Source organism: Rhopalosiphum maidis, chromosome 2 (assembly GCF_003676215.2).
Source record: "Rhopalosiphum maidis isolate BTI-1 chromosome 2, ASM367621v3, whole genome shotgun sequence".
In the NCBI taxonomy this organism is placed as follows: domain Eukaryota; kingdom Metazoa; phylum Arthropoda; class Insecta; order Hemiptera; family Aphididae; genus Rhopalosiphum; species Rhopalosiphum maidis.
The window spans coordinates 39,536,785-39,561,398 of record NC_040878.1 but is presented as its reverse complement, the minus strand read 5'-3'; the positions used below and the strand labels follow the sequence as shown (position 1 = coordinate 39,561,398).

The 24,614-nt window shown below is 25.0% G+C and overlaps 1 protein-coding gene across 1 annotated transcript in view; it reads right to left on the bottom strand.

The window, feature by feature from the left end:
* LOC113552222 (5-hydroxytryptamine receptor 2B) overlaps positions 1 to 24,614 on the bottom strand; it is an 85,552-nt gene that overhangs the window by 4,400 nt on the left and 56,538 nt on the right. The window contains exons 5-6 of the mRNA XM_026954977.1: positions 22,731 to 22,870; positions 5,108 to 5,263 (exon numbers count right to left, since the gene is read on the bottom strand). Of these exons, the coding sequence (XP_026810778.1) occupies positions 5,108 to 5,263; positions 22,731 to 22,870 (296 nt within the window). The remainder of the gene's footprint in view (positions 1 to 5,107; positions 5,264 to 22,730; positions 22,871 to 24,614) is intronic.

Sequence of the window (24,614 nt, the reverse complement as noted above, 5' to 3'; positions counted from 1 at the left end):
CATAAGTAATAATAATAATGATATAATAAATTGTATTTTAATAATTCACTTTTAAACGAATTCATGAATTAAACAATATTATGTAGGTATATACTATATATATATTATGCTGAAAATAACTTTGAAAAAGTCCTTTTATACCTTTTGTATATTTCATAGACCGTCGTAAAAGTTGCATGATTGAGCGAGAATAACTGTTTTAAATATTTGTACATACATTTGATCATTATGACGGTATCGAATCGTCCATATTTATAAAACAACGTTAATTACAAAAAAATTATACATTTTCCCATGGTTTATCTAAAACCTATATATATATATATGTATATTTTTTTTTTTGTGGTGAAGAGTCCCAAAAGGCTTATATACTTTATTTGTATAAAAAAATAATTTACGAGTATATAATACTTTACTGTGCAAAACAAAAAACTACTTAAAAATAATATTTTTGAGAATATAAATATTATTGTAATTTATTTAATACATCTTTTACATTTTAGGTGTATGCAGTATACATAAATATCACTGTACTTTAGTTAGTTAGTAATATTCAGTAACGTCATTCCGTCTATTTTAATCGTAACATGTTAACAGAACATCAAATAAATTTTCAATAGACAAAAAAATAATACACTTAGTAACTAAAATCATTATTTTTATTTTATTACAGCGTTTACAAAGTGTTTAAAATTAGACTTTTGATCAAACGCATTTTATTTTTCAAACATAGTTGAAAACTGGACCAATAATAATTGATATGATATAATACTTGTCAACCAAATAAACGTATCTGTCATTTGTAATTCAATTATTATACGGACATAATATATATATATCCCAAAACAATAGTTTTAAGTCATTACTCACTACGAATATATTAATTTGTTAAAAATATATTATCCTTAATAAATCACAATAACTTTTATAGATTAAAATATTATTTACACATACAAGATAAATTGATTAAAATCCGTTTTATTAAAGTGATTAACTAAATCAAATCATCTGCATGTAATATTATACTAATAATGTTATAAAAATAATTCCTCTTATAACCGTTATTAGTAAACATTAAAACTAAATAATTTAAAATTAATCTCCCAAGTATAAACGCTGTGTACAAAGCTACCATAACTTACTGTATGTATCCGAAATTTCACATTAAGAAAATAATAAATACAAAGGCTGCGCTAATACTAGTATAGCTACCATATTGTTTTCTAATATTTCACGATTGTAAAATGTCAGAGATACTTATACCTAATATACCTAAATTACAATATGATATTATATTCATTGTATTAAGACACTCACATATATATATATATATATATATATATAATATACATATACTCGTAATATATATTGTAACATGTATGGATATATGGTTAAGGTTATTAAATGGCCTTTTGTATAATAATATAATAGTTGTTGGATATTTTCCAAATAATACAGGATAATATAACTAATAACAACAATTAGGTAAGCACTATACACTTGAATAGGTTACGTGTATACTTATTCGTGTGTAAACTAAGATCAAGAACGTGTTATTTTAGCCGATACGCTATCATAATCGTATTACTTGACATAGACTACATTATAATATTCATAGCGTAAAAAGATAATATGAAATAAATATTATTCTAATAATAATGATAATATATAAAAAATGTTGTAGATACATAATATTATAATGGAGTCACGAGCACTTATTAAACATCTTAAAATATTTAACCTGTAATAATATGGTAAATAGTCGTTCATAAAAATATGAATCTGAATTGAATTATTAATTCAAGGTATATAATAATATTTTAAATGTAAATAGACTTTAAAATCATTATTTTCTCATAATATTAGAAAAATGTATGAAAGTATACGGTAAAAAATATTGAAATAATAATTATTCACGAAATATTATAGTGCTTAAAATTTAAGACAAGTTCAAGATTAAGTAAACCTTCTAATAGAAATAAATATGATTATTCTACAATTTAAATAGACTTTAACAACATCGATTTTGTAAAGATTTTTTTAAGTCTTCTTATCATAGAGAAAAAATGTAAATATTGTTTAAATATCATAATAATATATTTATACTTTATATCTTTATACCATATTATTGATTAATACTGTACATACCAATATGAAAAATAAATTGTTCGTGAAAAGCATTTAGTTTGTAAAAGAACCACTCAAGCTACAATGGTCATAGTTGATAAATCAAATTTATATACAATACAAACGATAATATTGTTTTCTGTAACAGGGTTTTTTTTATTTATATATAATAGTATTAATATAAAATGTATTTAAGTCATAAAAAATAAAATAAAAATCAATTTTAAAACAATAATACCTTTGTTTTGTGTTAATAATAAAAATAAATATATATCAGAAAAAATATATTTTTTATTTATTGTGCATGATTTTGATTTCTTAACTATGACTGTATAGCTTAAGTAAATCATATTATATTATATGCCTATAACTTGCTATTAAGTTATAATATCAAAAATCCCATGAGATAACTAAGATAATATTTTTATTTTTATTTTTATAGTAAGGAATTAACGTTATTATTAAAGTGAAAAATATAATATTGGACTAGCTGGTCGTTCATTTACTATGCTCCAAGTTGTTTAGAGAGAGTGAATATTAATAGTTCGTAAAACCTCTTAAGTGGTTCTTTTTCATATGAAACGTTTTTAATCTCAATCTTATAATTATGCATCAACTAATAATGTTATAGATATGGAATCACTTGTAAGTTATTTTGAATTCGTATTTAAATATATTATTTAAAATTTTAGTTTGTATAAAAATTCAGTTGGTAGTAAACCAATATTAATATTATGAAAAATTCAACAAATTTTACAAACATTATTTAATTTAATACTCAGGAAAACAATATTCAATTTTGTACGAAAGTTAAATTATAATTTTATTACCGATAAGTATCTCGTTTAATTAATTTGAAATAACCAAATTTGGTAGGCATATAAAATTGCCTCAAAATATTTTTCGCTATTTTGTGATATTTTCTCAAAGTTGTATAATCTCTAAACTAGAACATTAACATATGATATACCAATACATTTGATAAATCGATTCTTCTAATTGAAGAAGTTTTTCCAAGAAACTTTTATAGTATTTTTACAACCCGAAAATTGTTCACATATTAAACATAATAAATTTAAAAAGAAAAAAAAACAGACTAATACATAGCAAAAAAATAAATCAAGTTTAAAACATCTATAATTTTAATTTTAATATTCTAGAATACAGCTCTAATAGAAACTTTTAAATATAATGAATATTGTATAATATATTATATTATATTTGTTAATTCAAAAATTAGTAGATTACCTTTATATCTGAAATATTCTCATTGATACATTTTTCATTTGTTTATAATTAATAATTTTAGTATTCTGATGCGGAACTATGATGTTAATCATACAATTCCAAATGATTTTTTTGTCAGAAAATACTTTTTAGAGCCATACGAAAAAATTATATCTTACCCAACTCTATATTTTTAATTCTTATTTAATTTTAAATAATAAAATAACCTAAAAGTTATATGTTGGCATATTATACTAAATATAAGTTATAATTTAATTAATACAGAAGAAAATAAACTACATCATAAAAACCTTAATTTTTAATTAATTCCATGTATTATTAATAACACCGAACATTTTCTTGAGATAAGACATTTTATAAAATTCAAATCATTTTATAATCTTCAATATACGTAAAATAGGGCACAACTTTTTTTAGAGCTTATATCCAGATATTCTAGAGTCAATTTATATGTAGGGTAGACATAGAATAATTATTTTCCTAATATTTATAGTTTTCAATACTAATTAATAGACAGAACAATAAACAATAATAATTAAATTATTTTTTAGCGCTAGTTTTATTTATCGCATAATTTTATGTTGATTCTATCGGTTTGTATAAAATATGTTAAACAGAACGTATTCGAAATGTAGTATTTAATTTCAGCTCAGAAACGTACCTAAAATAAACTAAGCACTAACTTATAACGCCATTGAAATAATAATTAGAGTAGTTATCCCAATTAGTAAATTTAAGTTCGTTAATATTCTCGAAAACGAATGAAAAGAACGAATAACGGTCATCCCGCGACGATGGTTATAAAACCGCAGTCGCGACTGACAGAACCGAAAGGATTGAACGAGTATTAAAAATTAAGTCAGTTATAAAAACCAAAAAAAAAAAAAGACTCGTACAGCGAGCTTTTTTCCGTTTGTCGAACGGTGGTCTGGGTTTTTTTTTTTCATTTAAATTGTATTATTTAACGTAATCAAATACATCAATTCGCGTACAGTCTCACGCCAATGCGTTATTTGTTTCGTTCGTATTTTCCGAACGTTCGGGTAATATTTTTTCTTCCGCGGCTATTACCGCGCTTTATGTGTAGGTGTGTCGTAATCCACGAGGTCCGGAGCCTATACGCCGTATAACAACAAAGGTAGAAAGGGTAAAAACCTGATGCAGTCCGTCAATATTCAATGTTTTCCATTCATTGCACGCGGCGGAACGGGGACGGCTGTTTCCTCAGGTTGATTGATCCGGTGTACCGGGATGTTCACAATAGGGTAGTTCTCCGTTCGCCGAGTGCAAAGTGCGCAAAAATCCATAAACCGACCGCCGACGGAGACGGGACGTGAGCTTTCGTTCGCCTAGATCAGGATACCTATTATACATTTTATGTGTCCTCCCGACAAAGGGTACGCGTACATAGGCAACGTCGGTATATAGTCGGCAAAAAGAAAATTGAAAATATCGAGAAGAAAAAAACCGATCGCTTTTTCCCTCGCGCTCGACACATACACGCGAGTACAATGATGCGGTGTGGGTACAGACGATGTACACAGAGTATTATAATACATATATATATGGCGGTCCTGCCGCATACGTTAGAAACGTGTAGACAACCACCGCGGCGGTATAGGTACATTTTTACGGGTCACGAACCTATTACAGTTAAACGGACAGACGGTCGGGTGGTCTGCGACAGTATAATATGTAAACTTTACCCTATACTATGTGCGCGCGAATGTACCTCAAATTCAGTGTCGACGGGTTCATGTTCAGCTGAAGTCTGAGCGTCTTCAACCGGAAATTCCTGGAGTCGCTGGCGCCAGCGGAAACCGCGTCGGCGGGTAACTGTGACTGTTGATCGCACTGTTTGTTGATGTTTTTTCCCGGCTGTAACCGCCTAAAACAATAACACGTTGTCGGTTCGATATACAATAAATTTATCAACATCAGTAGGTACTGCAGGTTGCCCCGATTTCGGAATGCGCAAACGTCTAAGTGCGGTACGGCTATATTATAATATATAATAAATCACGAATATGCATGCAAAAAACGCGTCTTACGGCATTTTACACTACTACGCAATCCATACTGCTATAAAGTAGATTCTAAATACGCGGTGACGTTGTAAATTCTTAGGTATAACTTTGACTTCAATAATAATATTATAATATTGTAATTAACATTGTACAAATCTAATTTTAATGTGAAACCAATATTAACTGTACGCTGTGAGGGGGGTCGAACGATTCGCGTACAAGCGAATAGGCATATTATACATAAATATATGTATAGATTGATCTCTTCGATATAGAAATGGGCATTACGATTTTTCAGTTACAACTAATGGCCGCGAAAAATGTATGTTTTTATTTTACGTTATTCAATGGTTAATATTTATTTTATTATTATTATTATTTTATTTTTTCTTAAAATGGTGTAGAAACCGCAAATTCTATTATATAATATTATTTTTTTATTATGATACTAAAACATTAACTGATCTTAATTCAATCGATTCATATTAATAAACAATCGTCATTTAATAAGGCGATGACAATTAATAAAGTGGTAGTGACACAATTATATTGACTTTTCACGATAAATTATAATTGGTGTGATAAGATATATGGTATAATGAAAAAATATGTTTCATTTTTTAATCAACTTCTTAACTATTTCAAAGGAATAAAGAATAATATTATAGTAATTTATACATTTTGAACAACTTCAATAGGTATAGTTCAAATAATTTTGAAAATCAATGCTATACGTATTACGCACCTACGGTTAAGTAGTTCTTCATTTTGTGTAATTTTTTTTTTTTTTTTTGATCATGCAAAGCGTATTTATTTATAACATAAATCTATGATTAAGAGTAATCCAGCAAAAAATTATATCATATATAAAGTCACAATCAAACGAAATAGGAGAAGGGAAGGTGCTAATTTGAAGCTGAAAACGGTCGCTATGCCAGTTCCTTTTCAGACGTCTAAGTGGGTAACTTGAAATTTTTTTATAGGCGTGACTATTGACTAAAGAAACTTAAGTGGTTACTAACCCTTTGTGAATTTTTATACGTACAATAAGAATATGTTTGTTAACTGCAAAGGTTTTTTTTGCAGTAAAATATCAGTTATATGCCAGAAAGGTAAGATTATTTGAAGTATAGAACTTTAATATGTTATATATTTAAATAAATAATTTAAAAAATACACATTTACTTATATATATTTAATGTTTTATGTATAACAACTGTAATTTTTTTTTATATTAATAATATATTAAATAAAAAAATAATAATAATAACACGAACTTAGTATAAAGTAAATTATTGATTTTAATACAAACTTTTATAAATACTTAAATACTAATAATTTTTATCTTAACATTTTCAAAAAAATAAATCATAAAAATATTATTTTCTCCGCATAACAAAAAAACATTTAGTTTTATGAAGCCTAATTTTAGCCTAGTATGTTACTGTCACTTTTATTTAAATTAATTATTTTCTTATTCAATATTTATTAAAAGTCGTTTTTAAAATGTTAAATTGATTTCAATAAATTCAAATGATTAAAAATCGGAAATATAACAAAGTTTTTCCAAAGAAAAATCTTAAATAAAAATAATAAAATACGTGGTCATAATTCAAACAAATCAAATTTATTATGAAATATATGTGAGACTAGCAAACAGTCGTGGTATTTAGTTATTTATACTATGGTATATATTTTATTAGTGCCCTTGATAGAAAATAACACATTTTTGTGTAAAAAAAGTTTAATTAAACGTCTTTAAAGATTAATAATATTGTTACGACTAAATATATCAATTAACGAGGAAGTTTTAGTAATTTATGTACTTATTTATCCACTTGGAAAACAAATACTACCTTTGTACATTACCTACCAAACTATAATTTTATTTTACATTCTTTAGTAATAACTAATAAATATAGTTTATAGTCTGAAATTAATTGACATTTTATTAAAAAAGATACACTATCCTAAAGAAAATGTATGATGTATAATTAATTTATTGTACCTATTTTAAGAAATTGCTTGCTATTTAGTTTTATAACAAAACAAGATACATTCTTGACGTCCTTCATTTGTCATGTATAGGTCTTTATATAAAATATTTATCACTCTGCGTCATTTTATTTAAATTACATATTATCTAAATTTTAATTTCATACGATCAATAACTTCAACGTATTTATTGAATATTTGAATATTTTGTAAAACTTTCTAATAAACCGAGAAAATATGTTAAGATATTTAAAAAAAAATTTAAACAATTCATTAAAAATAAAATTGGATAAAGAAAAAAGCTGTAGATATCCTTTTCTCAAATAAAAGTAATCATACAACATTTTTTGAAAATAAAACGTAAGCTCACGTGTAGTTAGCAGAATACCTATTAGTCATTATTTTTCTACTAAACAGATATTTTACAACCATTTAAAAAAAAAAAATACCATTAATTTTTAATTTATCTTACTTCGATTTGATTTAATTGCCAAATATGTAAAACAATATTACTGTATGAAAATTATCTTACGTAGATATGTCTACCTTATTATGTAATAATACAAGCCTATTACTAATATTGATAAATAGTTTATACATTTTCAAAATGTTATTTTATTATGTGCCCTCCAAAAAGAAAATATACTTTTTGTTTTAAATTCAAAACTCATATTGCAATGCTGAAATGTAATAACAAATTACTATAGAAAATATTATCATAAAAAAATAAATACCTATTGAATAAACAAAAATATATTCTGTTTCACAATCGTACAGAATGCAAATAATTGTCTTGTTTTTCTATAATATAGAAAATGTTTTACTTAAATTTTAATATTAAATTATTTCATGGCCGGTTAAAAATCAATTCGAAGACAATAAAATTAGCAATGATTAATAATTACAATTTAAAAATAATATACTCATAATTAAAACTTATTCATGATATCATTGATCATAATACAATATATCACTGACAATATGATTAATCCGGTATTATATTATACATTTATGAGTTATGGTATTGTTAGTGGTATTACAATTATTATAGAAGACTATAGATTATATTTTAGCTAAGGTCTCAATTTACTATACTATACTATGTCAAAACAATATTCAGACATGTGTATAACGACGTACGAAATGCATATTATACTCCATGTGTACTGTCTGTCCATTCGGTTCAAAAATTAACATACGATAATTAATATATGCATACGTATATTATTTTACGCATAGAAGATTGATTGTTATTTTCAAATTGATTGTGAAATTATAAAACCTTAAGTTTAAATATTTATTGAAAATTAGATCGGTACCTTCTAACTTTAGTTATTTTTTTTTTTTATTGACGATTTCGCGTTAACTCGAAGTTAAAATTAAAATTGGCCGTTTATGCTTGGAATACCTCCGACGGATTTTGAATTAAAATACTGTATACGTGTACGTTTTAAAGAATACACATTTATAATGGTGACGGGTTGAATTTTACTCTAAAGTAAATTATCTAGGGAATATCACTTCCTCTGATTGAATGTGAAACCGTGGATTTTTAAAAACAAACAAGACAGGAAAAAGAATTGAAACTTTTTGATTAACGGATGGCATTTTATGTGAAGACACGTACAAGTTTTGGTGCATCTAACCGTCAACGCTTACAAGTTCCCCGAGGAACGACCAAAGCGAAAATTGTATTTTCGGATTTTATACACATCGCTGAATGATCGAAATTAAAATCGTACAACTATGTTTTAGGTGTGAAAAAAAATACCATTAAAATGAACGAATGCAAGCGTGTGTAGTAATTTATGAGTTACTGCGTTAACATTTAAATCAGCCACACACCAGAAGTCCTACGATGGTAAAATGTTTTTTTCGCTGTGCATCATATACGTATCGCAGTGATTCGTTAATAACCCGATCTGCTAAGCACCCAACCCAACCTTCCTGATAAACAATTTTGCGGATCGCGATTTTATTTTTATTTTTTTCATCACGCTGATATAACGTGTTTCTAATGATGTTATTAGATGGATACACACACAATCGTTTAACGATTTATATTTTGAGCTGCGAATACGTTTAACTTGTTGCCAATAACGTTTTAAAGTTTTGTACGTGTGTATGTGGAAAAGGATCCTGCCAGTGAACCGCGTACTCGGTGTACCGCGAGGACCGGAAACGCCAACCGATAAAACTGTCGGTTGTTTCGGAAAATAATGGGAGTTTTGCCATTTTTAAAAACTCGAAGTACAATCTACATCTAATTTTCGATTAATGGACTTGCTACGTGAAAGAATTAGAGAACATTTATCACCCTCAAAACAGTGTCTAGACAAAAAGCAAGCAATATATAGTTCATATACGTAAATAATACAAGTTAAGTACTCCCGGCGTTATAAAATGAAAAGCAAAATTACAAAACACATTTAAGAACTTACAGTAGTTGAACTTATAATCGTTATCTAAAACTATAACACCCAACTGATATAATTTATTATTCATTTATTGGTACAATCATAACGTTATTATAATAGTGTTATTATTGAATAATTATATTATTAGGTAAAAACTTATAAACAATTATTAAAAATAAAACATTAAATACAATAAGGTGTAGTACCTACTAAGCAAATTGGATTTACTTTGTACTTAAAAAATAAAATTAAATTAAAAATTCCCAGTACTTTTTTTAATAATTGGAAAAAAAACACTAATAAAAAACGGAAATTATTACGCAAATCCAATATTATTATTAAAATAATTATCTAGTAACTATGGTTACCTTAAAATGTTATTTATATAATTAATTATTAAAAGGAATAAAAAAATTTCATTTTTAGATATTACCTACTTATTTATACAAGAACTTATTGACACTTTTTATGGTGAAATTTTAACTCAAAAATGAATAACAATAATATAATAATATAGTATAAGTATATATATATTATATTTTATTTTAGATACATAAAAATAAAATATGTCGTGAAATATACTTAATAATAATATAGGCTGATAGACCATTACCACACAGAATCGTTTTTTATTTATAATTATATAATATCATTGAATTCAAATTTAATATTCATAATAGTATTCCACTCGACATATAAAGTAAAGCAAAGAAATATCACTAGCCAACCTTTTTTAAAATTTAATATAATATAATTTACTTATGAAAACATAAAATGTATGTGTGTAAGTACATAATAATATTATAAAGTAGGTAATAGTATTTTTTTTTCATGTCATAATATTTTTTTAAAACAGTTTAAACCAAATTACGATAATGTAAATCTTTAAAATAATATTAAAATAAGAGTTAAGAAAAGTTTTTTAAGCTATTTCCATATATTATAAGTTTAAAAAAACAATTAATTTAAATAAATATTACAAGGTAAGAAAACGTATTTTTTTTAAATTAAAATTATTTTTTATATAAGAAACGTCTTTTTTTATTGGTTAAAAACATTAAACCAAATTTAATGATATAATACACTGAGTAGATCGAGAAATTTACCTAGATATTTGGTTCACGCCACTGTTTTCATCTAGAAGTCAGAAGGTGTTTTTTAAAAGGATTTCTATTTAATCAAAATACAAAGGTATAACACAAGTGGTTGTATGGAAAATATATTTTGAAATCTTCTTATAGATTTCTAGAAAGTATATTTGTGAGTTGAATACATGTTATTGAATCTACTCTGAAAATATTATTCCACGAGGATCTTTAAGTATTGATACAAAAAAAAAAAAACAAAAAAAAAATTGGCTCTGACCTTTAATAATGAATTACTATAATTAATATTATTGGACATTTTGAATATTTGACACATAAATACTAATGAATAATTTTAACTATTTTTATACATGATGTATTATGATCTAGCTGATTTCAGTTAAAAAACTTCAAACCATTCAGGATGTTGTTAAAAATAGGGTACTATTCAATTATTGTATAATTAGTAGGTATGTATTGCTGTTTTTTTATTTACATTTTTGGGTACGACTATGTTTTATTATAAATTGAAAAACAAAAATATTATCCAAATCAATTACAAAAAGTTTTTAATTTTCTTATAAATTAAAAGATTGCATGGTACCATTTAAATATGTTAATTAGCAAAATAACATAGAACCAAAATTGAACCCTTCAATAACGGACACTGGTTTCTTATCTGTTTGTTTATTTCATATTGTGATATAATTTCTTGTGTCCCTTTTACGAACATTTAAAATTGCCTATTTTATTTTTCCTGGAACTATTTAATTAAAAAAAAAATAATAATATATTATACAATAAATATAACTAAAAATAATTTGTTCTTGGGATAACAGATTATCACTGTATGTGGAAAAGCCATTACCATTTATCACTAGAACAGCTAAAGTTGCAATACATTTTAAATTACATACGTGTTTGTGAGTTTTTGGGTCATACAATCCACAAACTTGTTTTTGTATGTCTATTGTATTTTAGTTTCGTCTTATCATTACTTTGTTCTTACAATAATTTTTAAGCAACATTGTTTTGAAACTGGACATTAATAGACCAAATTAGAATAGAAACAGTATTTATAGTACCTTTTTAAGCAAAAACTATATTCAAATTCAAATAAGAAGTAGGTGCCTAACATATACATATTGTTTAGAGTATTTAACTAATGACCATTCTTATTTGAAATATTGTGTTTATTTAACAGAATAAATGGAAATTTCCTTCAAAAAACCTTAAGAATATATTTATTTACCATGAAACTTTCACTAATTATTGACTGCAAGGGTCAGCTCCCCTATACAAACTTATAAAACTGTATTTTAACTATAAAATATAAATCCTTTCACAATAAACGTTTAGACTGAAATACTTGAAAGAATAATGCCTATAATATCAACAAAGTTAAATTAACAAAACGAAATAACTCACGGACAAACTAAATAAAAATTCAATCGGAAGTATAAGCCGAGTGGGTTATTTTTATTCACTATAGTAATTATACCGTCATTAGTAAATTTTAAATACGAAATCTTCGTCCAACGTTATTAAAATAAATGAAAAATAATGTCAAACAGTAATAATTTTACAAGTTTGTTATAAATGAGACGCGCACCTGTCGTGCTTATACTGATGAATAGGGTAGTTGGTCTTAGCGCTAGAACATATTATCAACTTAAACCGGAAAACGTAATACTCCTGGCACTTCTAAATGATCGCGTGAATCATTCGAGCATTGATTGACAACGGATATCAGGAAAATACATACACTGTCGTTAGTTGTATTGGTGTATGTAGTGATTTCCTATTTATCTTTGCACGCCGCCGCGATTGTTCATAAACTGTAAATAAAAAACAAAAAACCGAGGAACTCACTCAACTGTACAGTAGATTTTGGTTGTACCTTGTCAATGAATAAATCACTGTGATAGATGTATTAAATTTGAATTAAATAATATATCGATACGTGCAAATAGCGAATATTAGCTACACCAGATACGCCGTGTGAGCGCTTCTATATTTTCGATGATATCATTAATAGTAATTTAGCGTAGTTCAATTATAATTTATAATACATTGTATTTTATTAACCAAAAAATAAAATATATCTTGTATTATTTCTTTAATATCGATGACGATCCGTGTACTCGTATACATATATACAACGTGGAACGAGGATAGGATCACTGTATAAATAGCTTAAAATTTGTCTATTTCTTCTGGAAATTTTTTTGTGCATAAAAATATTTATAAAATACGTATGGAAAAACTTTCAAATTTCTTTGAATATTATTTTTTTTATTAAAACAAAATAATTAAAAATATTATTTTTCGAAAACCAGCGTGTTGAGTAAATATTTCCATGTTTGAAAGTAATGGGGATTTTTATTTTTTACTTCCCTTCCTCCCCAAAAGACCAATAACATTTAATTTTCAATTTGAAAGGAACCTAAAATTTGAAGGATGTTTACTGCTTCAAAACGTGATAAAAACACAACAAATCCACATCATTGTAACCAATAATAAATCATCTTTTCCTTCAGGATCTAAAATTATCTGATCAGAAAAAAACGTATCTAAAATAAAACGAGTTTTTTCTTCATAACTACATGCCATGGGGAATAATCGAATTCTCAATTTAATAGGGTGGTTAAATTAATATATTAAACTTTAACAAATTACTATTATAATATATGGTATCAATATTCATTCAAATATTTGAATTTTCTGATACTTAAAGTTTTCCTTCAGATGATAAAATAACTTCGTATAATGTGAATAGTTACTAGTTTGTTTAGACTTAAGTATAATAAGTAAAGTATAACAACATTGTATAATAATATTATAATATCTATCACATAAAAGTTATCTTTGACATATTCTCATTGTGCAGATTAAAGTCTGTGAACTATAACCAATGGGTAATAATTAATAATTAACCATAAGAATAAACGTAAAGCCGTAGAAATTCGTATAAAAAAAAAATGCTAACCGTTACTAGATAAAATCAAATTAAAAGGGTAAATTAATACGGAAAAAACCAGCTTATAAAAAAGTTTAGCTAAAATTAAATGATGGCAGTTCAGGTAAATAAAGTGTTATTCATTTATATAAAAAAATGTTTTTGTAGTTTTCGTCGACACTTCAAAACTATAAATTATGCGTGTCGTTAATACTTAATATTATTATAAAAAATATTCATCATTTTTAATTTTATTTTGAATTTTTTCCTACCGTGAATTTCTAAGAAGATTTAAATATAATTTGTACACGTTTTTTGTTATCTTTTAATTTCAAAACTAATCACGAACGATAAACAAATAAATAATGTATACAAAATGTTTACTCATTTTAAAATATGAAACCTTACAGCCTACATAAGCATCGGGTTATCACAAATATTTTTTTTCTTCTGAATATCATTTAAAATTCAGTATAGTTATTTACAGTGGTAATTTTTTTGGAAATAATAAAATCTATTTTGGGTGTTTCATGATGTTTAATTTATATGGTAGGTATTTGTCAAAAAAAACCATTCTCTAACCATATGTTAAAATTATGACAGAATTTAAATAATATTTTATTTTAAAATAATTTTGTGACTTTTGCATACAATTATATAACAGTTTAAATATTTATAAATGTTTGAAAAATGTTCAAATAGGAACAGTTACTGGGAATAGTACCCAGTAAAATAATAGGTTTATACAAAAATATATTATTTGTTAATTTAATATTATAGTCCTGGATACGATATATGACTACCACATCACACTATTATTTTATAATCATATTTTTGTTGCTTTCCTATTTGTTTTAATTTTTTAATTTTTATTTATTCTTAAATAAGATAATGGGCCTCACTAAACATTATCGGGTTGGGACTCATAAGTTTACAATTTGAAATATATATTCATTAACTACTTAGTATAAAATTAAAAGATTTCAATTTGCAATAAACATTTCTCACATAATTAAAATATCAATATAAATAAATACATATTTTTTCTTTGTTTATATAATATATAAGTATTATTTAGTATTGTGTAAAAACTCTTCTAGTTAAATAATAAAATATTTATAACACTATATTTATCAATAATTAATAAAATAATCTAACTAATATAAGTAAATAATGCAATAATCCTATACATTTATTATGAATCTGTCTATAATTTGTTCATGTAGTAGTCAGTGTATTTTTTTTTCAAGAATCTTAAAAGAGTTGCTATGTTTAATATTTTTAACGGTAATAAATCGTAAATTTTTGGATTGCTTTATAAAATATGTGGATTGTGTTAATTAGTTGTACTCATAGTTGGTACTTAGATATTAGATATTTTTTCGAATATTATGTTCGTGTTAAGTTTTAAAAGTTAGGTTACTTTTAATTATAAAAATTACTGAAGCTTTATAAAATTTTTATTTTACTGGTAATACATTCATATCATTGTATAAACATTTTGTGTGGATCTCGACTCTTTTTTTAGAATAATTTTTAGTAATTTTTTTTTTATGGATCAATAGTTGTTTCATAGTATCTACCCATATAGAAACACCATAATTAATTATGGATTCTATTAATTCTTGATTCCCTATTCTAATTTTCTTTAACTATAAGATATCTGTTAAATTTTTAAATGCATACATTATTTTTACAAATTTTATGTGGTCATTCCGTTTAAGATTATAACTCATTTTTATACCTAAATATTTACAGTTTTAACTATTCTTACAAAGATTTAGTTTGTACATACATTTTGATTTAAACACTCATTCTCGTATATACACAATACTTGTTTTATTTGGTTGATTCGAATTAACTATATAATGAAGTATTATGTATGTTTTTTAAGTTTAGAAATAACTTATTTTCACATAACCACTTTTGGATTTTACTCAACTCGAAATGTACTCTAGCAAATTCTTCATCCCAAGACTAGCCTTCAACAAAACGTATTGTATCATCTGCATAGCAAACTATTTTATCATGTGTATTCTAGTAATTAATTTGGTTTATATGCATATTAAACAGTGTGGGCATTTATTGCATTTATAATTTCTTCATCATTAATTTAGCTAAATGTATTAAATGAAATGTTTGTAGTATGTAGTATTTGTGGTCAGTTTTTTAGTATCTGTATAATATACTATGATATGTATATTTTTTATTGTATATTTGATTTCGTTAATACATGTTTTATGCTGCATTTGTAAAATACTTGTTAAAGCAGTTTGATATTTCTTTTAATGTATCTGAAGTGTACAGTTTTCAAATTCGTTTATTAAATTGAGATAATTATTACAGTCTATATCATTGTTGATTATAGGTATCTATATTTAAGTCACCTTTTGTTATTGTGTAGTTAATTTTTTTAGTTCTGGTTTTATGTAGAATGGTTTGTTCGAATTCATCTAAAAAAAATTAATATAGGTCTGTAAAATTTGAATTTCCCTTTTAACAATTAATTTTCAGACTAGACATAGAATTAGTGTTTAAGTCAGTTACTTGTGTATTTATGATTGAATTATTTATAAAAGCAATTATTCCATCGTCTTGGTTTGTTTATTTTGTAGTCTTACACATAGTATAATTTGGAATTTGAAATTTATTGTTATTTAGATTAGGTAAACCTAGCCAAGTTTCTGTTAAAATAATTATATCAAAAATAAGTTTTTGATTATCTAACATTATGCAAAATTCGTCAACATTTTTTTGAAAAAAATTCTACGATTTTTTGAGGTGCTTCCAAATTACGATTTGATAATTTTTGTTACACATTTTCACTATTAAAAATATTAAATTCGACATCTATAATACCAGAAATGTCATTAACTATAATTGTTTCGACATTTTCGTTATGTTCTTTTTTTACACCACTTATTTTCACTAGATACTGTCTTTCGTTTTGTTCTAATATGTTAATTTCTATTTCTAGAATTTGTATAATGTTATTGTTGTTTGTATAAATATTATTAAACCGCTTAATATACGTTTAGATTAATTTTATAATATTATAATAAAATAAACCGTTTAATAGTTATTGGTTACTATGATATGATCTACTAACTTATTTTCTGGTAGTATTTGATTTTCATACAATTTTGTATTGATAAATACTATTCATTCAATATTTAAAAATAAAAACTTTTTTAATAATATAAAGCGTAATAATTTGATTTTTTCCTAGTCACTATACAATGTTCTCAAATACGATATATATCTAACACTTTCTTGGAATTTTATTTTTATACTTAGGTACATACATAATATCATTATTCATATATAATGGTTTAAAGTGAGTAAAAGTTATTCATAAATTATAAATACTTGATAACAAACTGTTACCAACTCCTTTCGCACCGTGATAAATTAATTCCGCCCACTAGGAGTGTCATAAAAATTAAAGTGTACCTAACTAACTTTTTGTTAGGGGAATCTACACATCAATGATTTTAATATAATATCTAATATAATATTATACATAATAATATAAACTTGTATTAAATAAACAGAAATTTTAATTTTTAATTTATTTTTTATAATATTTATTACTAAATATAATAATTTATTGTAATAATGTTTTTCTAAAGTGTATTATTGTCCATAAAAAATAAAAACCAAATAATTTAATATTTCAAAATAGAATCTAATAAGTGATTTATCATGACCATCAAATTAAACGATAAACGATTTAGTCTGCATTATAAAATAATAATAATGTATAAATCATGTGTTTTTCAAGAAATTTATAAAAAGCGATTATAAGACGTAAGGATGTTTTTGTAATATTTTATTAATTTTGTAAGCACATTGGCCGTCTATCAAATGTATATTTACAGAATATTGTTATATTAGAATAATTCTTACATTTTATTTAAGGTCGTGAATTATTTTTTTTCATTTACATTTATTTAAGTTTTTACATTCTATTATTTTAAAAAGTTTTAACTTTAATGACATATCTTTTTTACATAATTTTGTGTCATTACAAATTTTTAAAACATTTTTTTTTTTTTGTTTTAATTTTAATTTTTTATTTATATTAATCACTATAGTATACGTTTTTTTTCATATTCCAAAGCGGGATATTTTTAGGAGTATTTAGATTTATACAAATCGAATTTCTAATCAGTTGTTAATTAGTCATAAGTACTTAAAATATAGAAAAACGGAGTAAAGTTCTATAGGGGTATCCCCTGAAAATGTAGATTAAATTAAACTTTTATTAGGGAAATAAGTATATTCAACCTTAGATTATCCTAAAATAGAAAAGAAATAAAAGACATTTTAAGAATAACAAAATACAAAAAACGGAACTTTGTAATGAAAAAAATCTTGCTGTCATGGACTTATCGGTTATCAGTTATTGATTAAATTTTGTTCTAGTAGGGTTTATTTTATTTCATTTTGTAATTATAAATTATAATGTTGGACTACCAAATTAGCTTTTAAATAGAATGAGCAAATTTTTTTGCTTAATTTATTAAAATAAATACTTAAGATATAAAGTTTTTAAACATATTTAAAACGAAAATAATATTATCATAACAATAAACTAATTACAACTTATATGCGCTAAAAACAAAAATATATTCAGTTATTATAAATGTACAGACAATTGAAAAAATATATTTGCCATCTGTAATAACAAGTTGTTCAAAAAATGAACGTAATTAAATGATCTATGCATAATACATATACATTTATGAAAGATCAAGATAAACATTACATAAACAGAATACATTAAATATGAAGTTATATAATATTGTTCAGTACGGTTTGAACACATTTAGAACTATTTATATTTATTCTGTGCAAAAGACAACGGGAAACTATTCCACGCTGCAAAGTATAACCTTCCATGTCCATAGCACTCTAAACGGTTGAAAAAATATTTAACAGACTTATTGTCGTCAAGCCAACCTAATAGCTGTAAATCGAATAAAAAAGTCTAAAATTTAATTTTATACAACAATTCTAACAATTACTGTACAGTTTATTTTAACCATAGTTTATGTGTCAGCAAAACATATTTTAAACTAATAACTTACTATTTATTTTTTTTGTTTAAAAAAAAAATTTACCTGCACCAGCTTTTTACTTTAGTCTTAATTGAAGGTCATATAAAAAAATATTTTATTTTTTTACATTATATTACTGTTGCATGAAATTATAAAATTAATTAAAACATTAATATTTTTACAATATCATTCTATTATAACATACCAATAAGGTATTTTTTTTTTAGGTATACGCATATTCTAGAAAAGTCTTAAGATTTTAGATAATATAATTTTTTTTTTTTTTATAATTTTAAATAAAATTATTACAAAAAAAATTACTGATTTAATATTCCAACAAATTTTTAATAAAATAAAATTTTGTAGACGTAAAAATATAAAAATAAAATTTTAAATTAAGCGAATCAATAAACAAACTTGGATTTCATGGTGTATCCTATAGTAAACCTCATACTACTCGTTCAAGATTTAACTTTATCAAAATATCAAAATAGTTCGAAAAATATTTGTAAAGTATTTCATGCATGCGATCTTTCAAAAAAGTAAAACAGCTTAAAAATATTTTTTTTTTTTTCAAAAACCTTAATTTATAACGACTCATATAATATATTATATTATATATAATGACTACTTCGATGTAGGTACATAAAAAAAAAACATTAATATTTTTTGAAAAATCGTGTTTTTGCCTTTAAATTAATAATCTAATAAAATTAGTAGTTTCAACAAGTATAATGATTCTATCATTATATTTCTGTAAATGCAAAACGAAATTGATTCACGATATTGTTATGTTTAGATAACGCAAATAATTACTTCAAAATTAATTATGTTTAAAATTTATGATTATCGAATTATCGATTTGTATATGTTCATGTGTGAGTGTTTATTATGAGTTTAATCAGTAGGTTTAGTAATTATTACAGATGTCTATGCTGAATGTTTTGATAAAATATGAACAAGTTTCACATCGGTCAAACAATAATTATTTCTAAAACTAATTAATCCAATTTCAGTTTTATTTTGAAAGTTTTGAAAATATAGCTTCTTATATCCTAAATGTGGATTATAAATGTAAATATTCGACATACTATAAGAAGTAACCACGAAAAAAAATTATTTTAATTTATTATTAACGTTATCATTTAATTAATAATTTATTTGTTTTATTAAAAAATAATATAATTTATAAAATGAGCACCTACGATTATCTTCTTTCTATATATCTTTTTATGTATACATATATTTATACACATAATAAATTGTTGTAATAATTTTTATAATAATAATAATCTACATAAAAACAAAGCTCACGCATTAAACACTAAAACGAGTGCATATTATTGTTATACGTGGTTTTCTAGTAAAAAAAAAAAATACTAAAAACGCCATGAGAAAAACCGCATCGGCCTTTATTGCCACTACTTCTGTATACTGATCGTGAAATCTAACAGCCTGTAAGTTTTTCTAATGCAAAAAAGTTTTTCTTCGAACTCAGTTTTTATAGTAAATTGCATGTAACTCGTTAAGAGGCCGATTTAGCTACTGTTGCGGTAACAGTAACTAAATCGATATATTAGGATATATTATGTATCTATATAATATGTATATCTATGTATATTTTTCATGTATTGTGACTCATTAGATAGCCGATAAAATATATGTGCACCTATTTAAACTAGTTAATTATTTTAACACTAAATGTTAGTTATAACGACAAGAAAATAACGTTTTTGAATATTAATAATAAAATATTTAAATTATTTAAAGTTGAAAAAAAAATGTTGGAAATTGAATTTTATATTCGTTGTATAAATACTCAATTATTTAATCATGGATTTACTATTTATGATTTACGAAATATTTATAACTACGGAGAATATTTCTACGGATGGACCTGCCTTGATTCAACTTTTAATTGCTTGTAATATAGCCATGATATTTTTGAGGAGTAGTACATAAACGTTTTGATTTGTGCACTATATAATCCATTCGTCTAAATCATAATATGTAGATAATCTTAAGTTATAAGTTTAGTTTTTTCTAAATATGAAAGTAGACTATAGTATTGTTGTTCATGAGTTTATTTACTTAATTTGTGTATACGATTCAAAAAAATGTTTTAAAGATCAAAGTGAAAGAGCTAAATAATTATGAAAATTAGTTTAAGGTTATTCTATAACCAATTTAATAACTGATAATAAAATATTTAAATAGGTACTTAAACCATGTTATTTGCGATCATTTTTACATAAAAATTATTTAATGTCTGACAGAATTAAAAATATTTTTTTTTATTGTATATAAATCCTAGCCTTATAGTTATGAATACCAGGTATCATTAGAAATTTAATTTTTATATTAATTCAAAATCACATTTTTTCAAAACTAATATTTTCTGGTATTACTAAATTATAATGGTTTTAAAATTAATACTTTTCTTATATAATTATTGTTTACTGTTAAAAGAATTAGTCGGTATTTAAATATTTTTGTTATTTTGTTCTAAAAATGTGACCTTTATATTTGTGTTATCATGAAATATATTTTAAATAATTTTTATGTACCTACACTTGTTTTAAATGACCAGTAATTGAAAATATTTGCTCATATTTTTTTTTATTTAACATAGACTATACAATAAAACAATTAAAAATCAAGATCAAATTCATTGGTTCACGACCATTCAACTATTTGAAACAGATGTAAGACACAGAAAAATATTTTCGAATAAAACTCATGATTACTAACGCAACAATCAATGCGATAGGTACATAAATATTAGTAGTTATTTAATTTACTCTTCATATCATTCGCAAATACGAATAAAATACAATTATATAAATTGAAAATGTCTTAATGACAAGATGTTTATTATAATTTATCTCATGTCATTTAAATCACTTGAGTACAATTTTAAAATACCGATTTCATAGATAATATAAGTTGGTAGCACTAAATACTCTGCTTATTTGTGCCAAAAAATAATCCAGAAACAGCCAACCCTCGACGATCCCTTAACAAAATAGTAGGTAATGGTTTTATTTTTCTAATTAAGTGCGGTTTACGGTCTCCGACAATAATATTAAACCGGCTTAATGCGGTAACAGTGAGGAATTTATTCTCTGATAAACGGTGGTCTTCTATTACATAATCTCCAAGGTGATATTCTGACGGGAGACATATGGCTGACCACCAATCAACTGATGTGGGGCGCGGGTATTTTTGTGAAAGTTTAGTGCTGAAACAAGGAGAGCTGATCGTAACCCTGGACCCTTGAACTCTCTCTTTCTATATACATATATTTATATTCCATTAATAGTGGGTGAAACTTATATCACAAAACAGTATTTTTTTCGTTCAATCTGTGTTTTAGAAACAAAATTAAAACAAATAGCAATATATTATGGTGACACATAAAAATGATGGCTAAAATAATAAAATTAAAAAAAAAATAAATAAATAAAAAAACTGTTTTCAAAACTATCGAATTGTAATGACTTAAAATTATTAAAAATAAAAAGTTGTTATAAAAATATCAGCGCACATGAGTATTTAACAGAAAAAATAAATATGTTTCACGATAAAATAATCGCCATTCAAGATGAAACTAGTACCTATATATCCTATTGATACAAAAACATAATAATATATGTTTCGCAGCCCGTTGTAAATGTCTGCACGTATTAACAATATAATCGTGCTAAAAATTATTATCGTGCAACACTACGACAAACTATTATGTGTTTTAACGTTTTAAGTTTAAAATTTCATGCGGTCCAAGCACACACACATACACACACACTTACCCGGTCACATTGTTCTGGTTTTTGTTTGCCGAAAACCGGCCGCCCAAACGTCTGAACAGATGCGGTTCCGCCGACGATCCGTTCCTCCGGCCGTCCACGAAACTGTCGTCCAATAGAAATCTGGCTTTTTTCCGCAACAACTGGAAACAAAACACAACACGTCATGCCCTGCGCGTTCTTATAGCGAATCGGAAGTCTCGTGAATAGTAAATTACTCGACATAGACCTGTAAAATACGATTCAGCAAGACCTTATTGTCAAGACACTATACTTATGCGTTTCTACGGAATGCACTTGATTTTTTTCGATGTAAAATACGCTAAGACATAACCGACTTTATTTTTTAATTTATCGTAATAATATTGAAACGTTAAAATTATAAACGACCTTGTCATGAAAAATTCTTACAATATCGAAACGAGAATTCATGTCGGTTTCTTTGGATATCCATGTCCCTGTCAACCGTAGCTGTATAGAGTTTGATACTAAGGGAAATTGTTTGTACTCCGTTTGTTTTATGAAAATCTGTAGTTTTTAATTGAAAGTCGTACAATAGTTATAAATGTTTTTATAAGTTAGTTGTTGAGATTTCAAAATTCATGTGATTGTGTATACTGAATTGTAAAGAAAAATCAGTGGTCTGAACTTTTCGGTGAAAATAGGAGTATATAAACGACTGCACCGAGTTTAATTATGATAACTCAATGTGGAGTTGGCGGTAGAATAGGGTTCTTTTTTGGACCATTCAAACGCGTAATTGGGGTTAGACGGGCTCAGATTGACTTTGTCCAAGTAGTAAATGATCATTAGTGTGTGTAATACCTAACGATAAGTAGCAACACTCATAAAATAAATAAACACTTTTACACACGCCCATGCACTTGTAATTTTCAGCGGCAGATCAAAATACTCAAAACCACTTTATGACCGTAAAATTGTAGTATGTCTAACAATAAACATTTAATTATTTTAAGTGATTCAGTTTTATATAAAAAAATACATTGGAATTCACAAGCAAGTCTTATCGGAGCATTCAATATGAGCAAAATTTTAATATTTGTAAATTATTTTCGAGAATAATAATTTATATAAAATAATCAACTTTTTTCATCAGTAAATAACAATAATTGCTTTTATTTAAAATGTGTTCCAACCCATAAAAAGTAAACTTTAAATTGTCGTAATCGAACAACAGTAAGTACCAACAATTTTTTTAAGCATAACCTTAATTTGTTTTGATGAAAATATATGAAGTTTGCTACAGTAATTTTAACGTCCTTTATTGTTATCTACTCAATGATAAGATTTGGAAATAAATATGATATGATCATGAATAAATCATTGTATCACAAACACTTTGCAGATAAACCTCACATATTCCGAGTTCCGATAAACAATACATTGTAACATCCATCAAAAATATAGGTATAATCATATAAGCAAAGTGCACGTCTTCCGTCTTATATGTAACGTAGTATCAGTATGAAAATAAAAAATGAAACTAACGGAAAATTATTTTACCGACCGGAATGCTACATGAAATGGATATATTGTATTGTATAGACGTAAGTGCATTATTTATTAATGTGATTTTTTTTTTCGCTACACAATATTGAATGATTATATTTTATATTAATATGTCAAGCACTCAAGTCCCCTCTCCTGAGGTAACTCTCAACGGTGTTCTAATTTTATCCTCCCCTTCAGTCGAATACCTTGGTTTCACTCTCGATAAAAGACTAACTTGGGCTTACCATATAAGAGAAAAACGACTATCTCTAAACAATCGTATCGCATCCTTAAACCTCTTATATGTAATAAACATACCTCACCTAATATCAAGCTACTTATGTACAAAACATTACTGAAACCAATCTGGATATA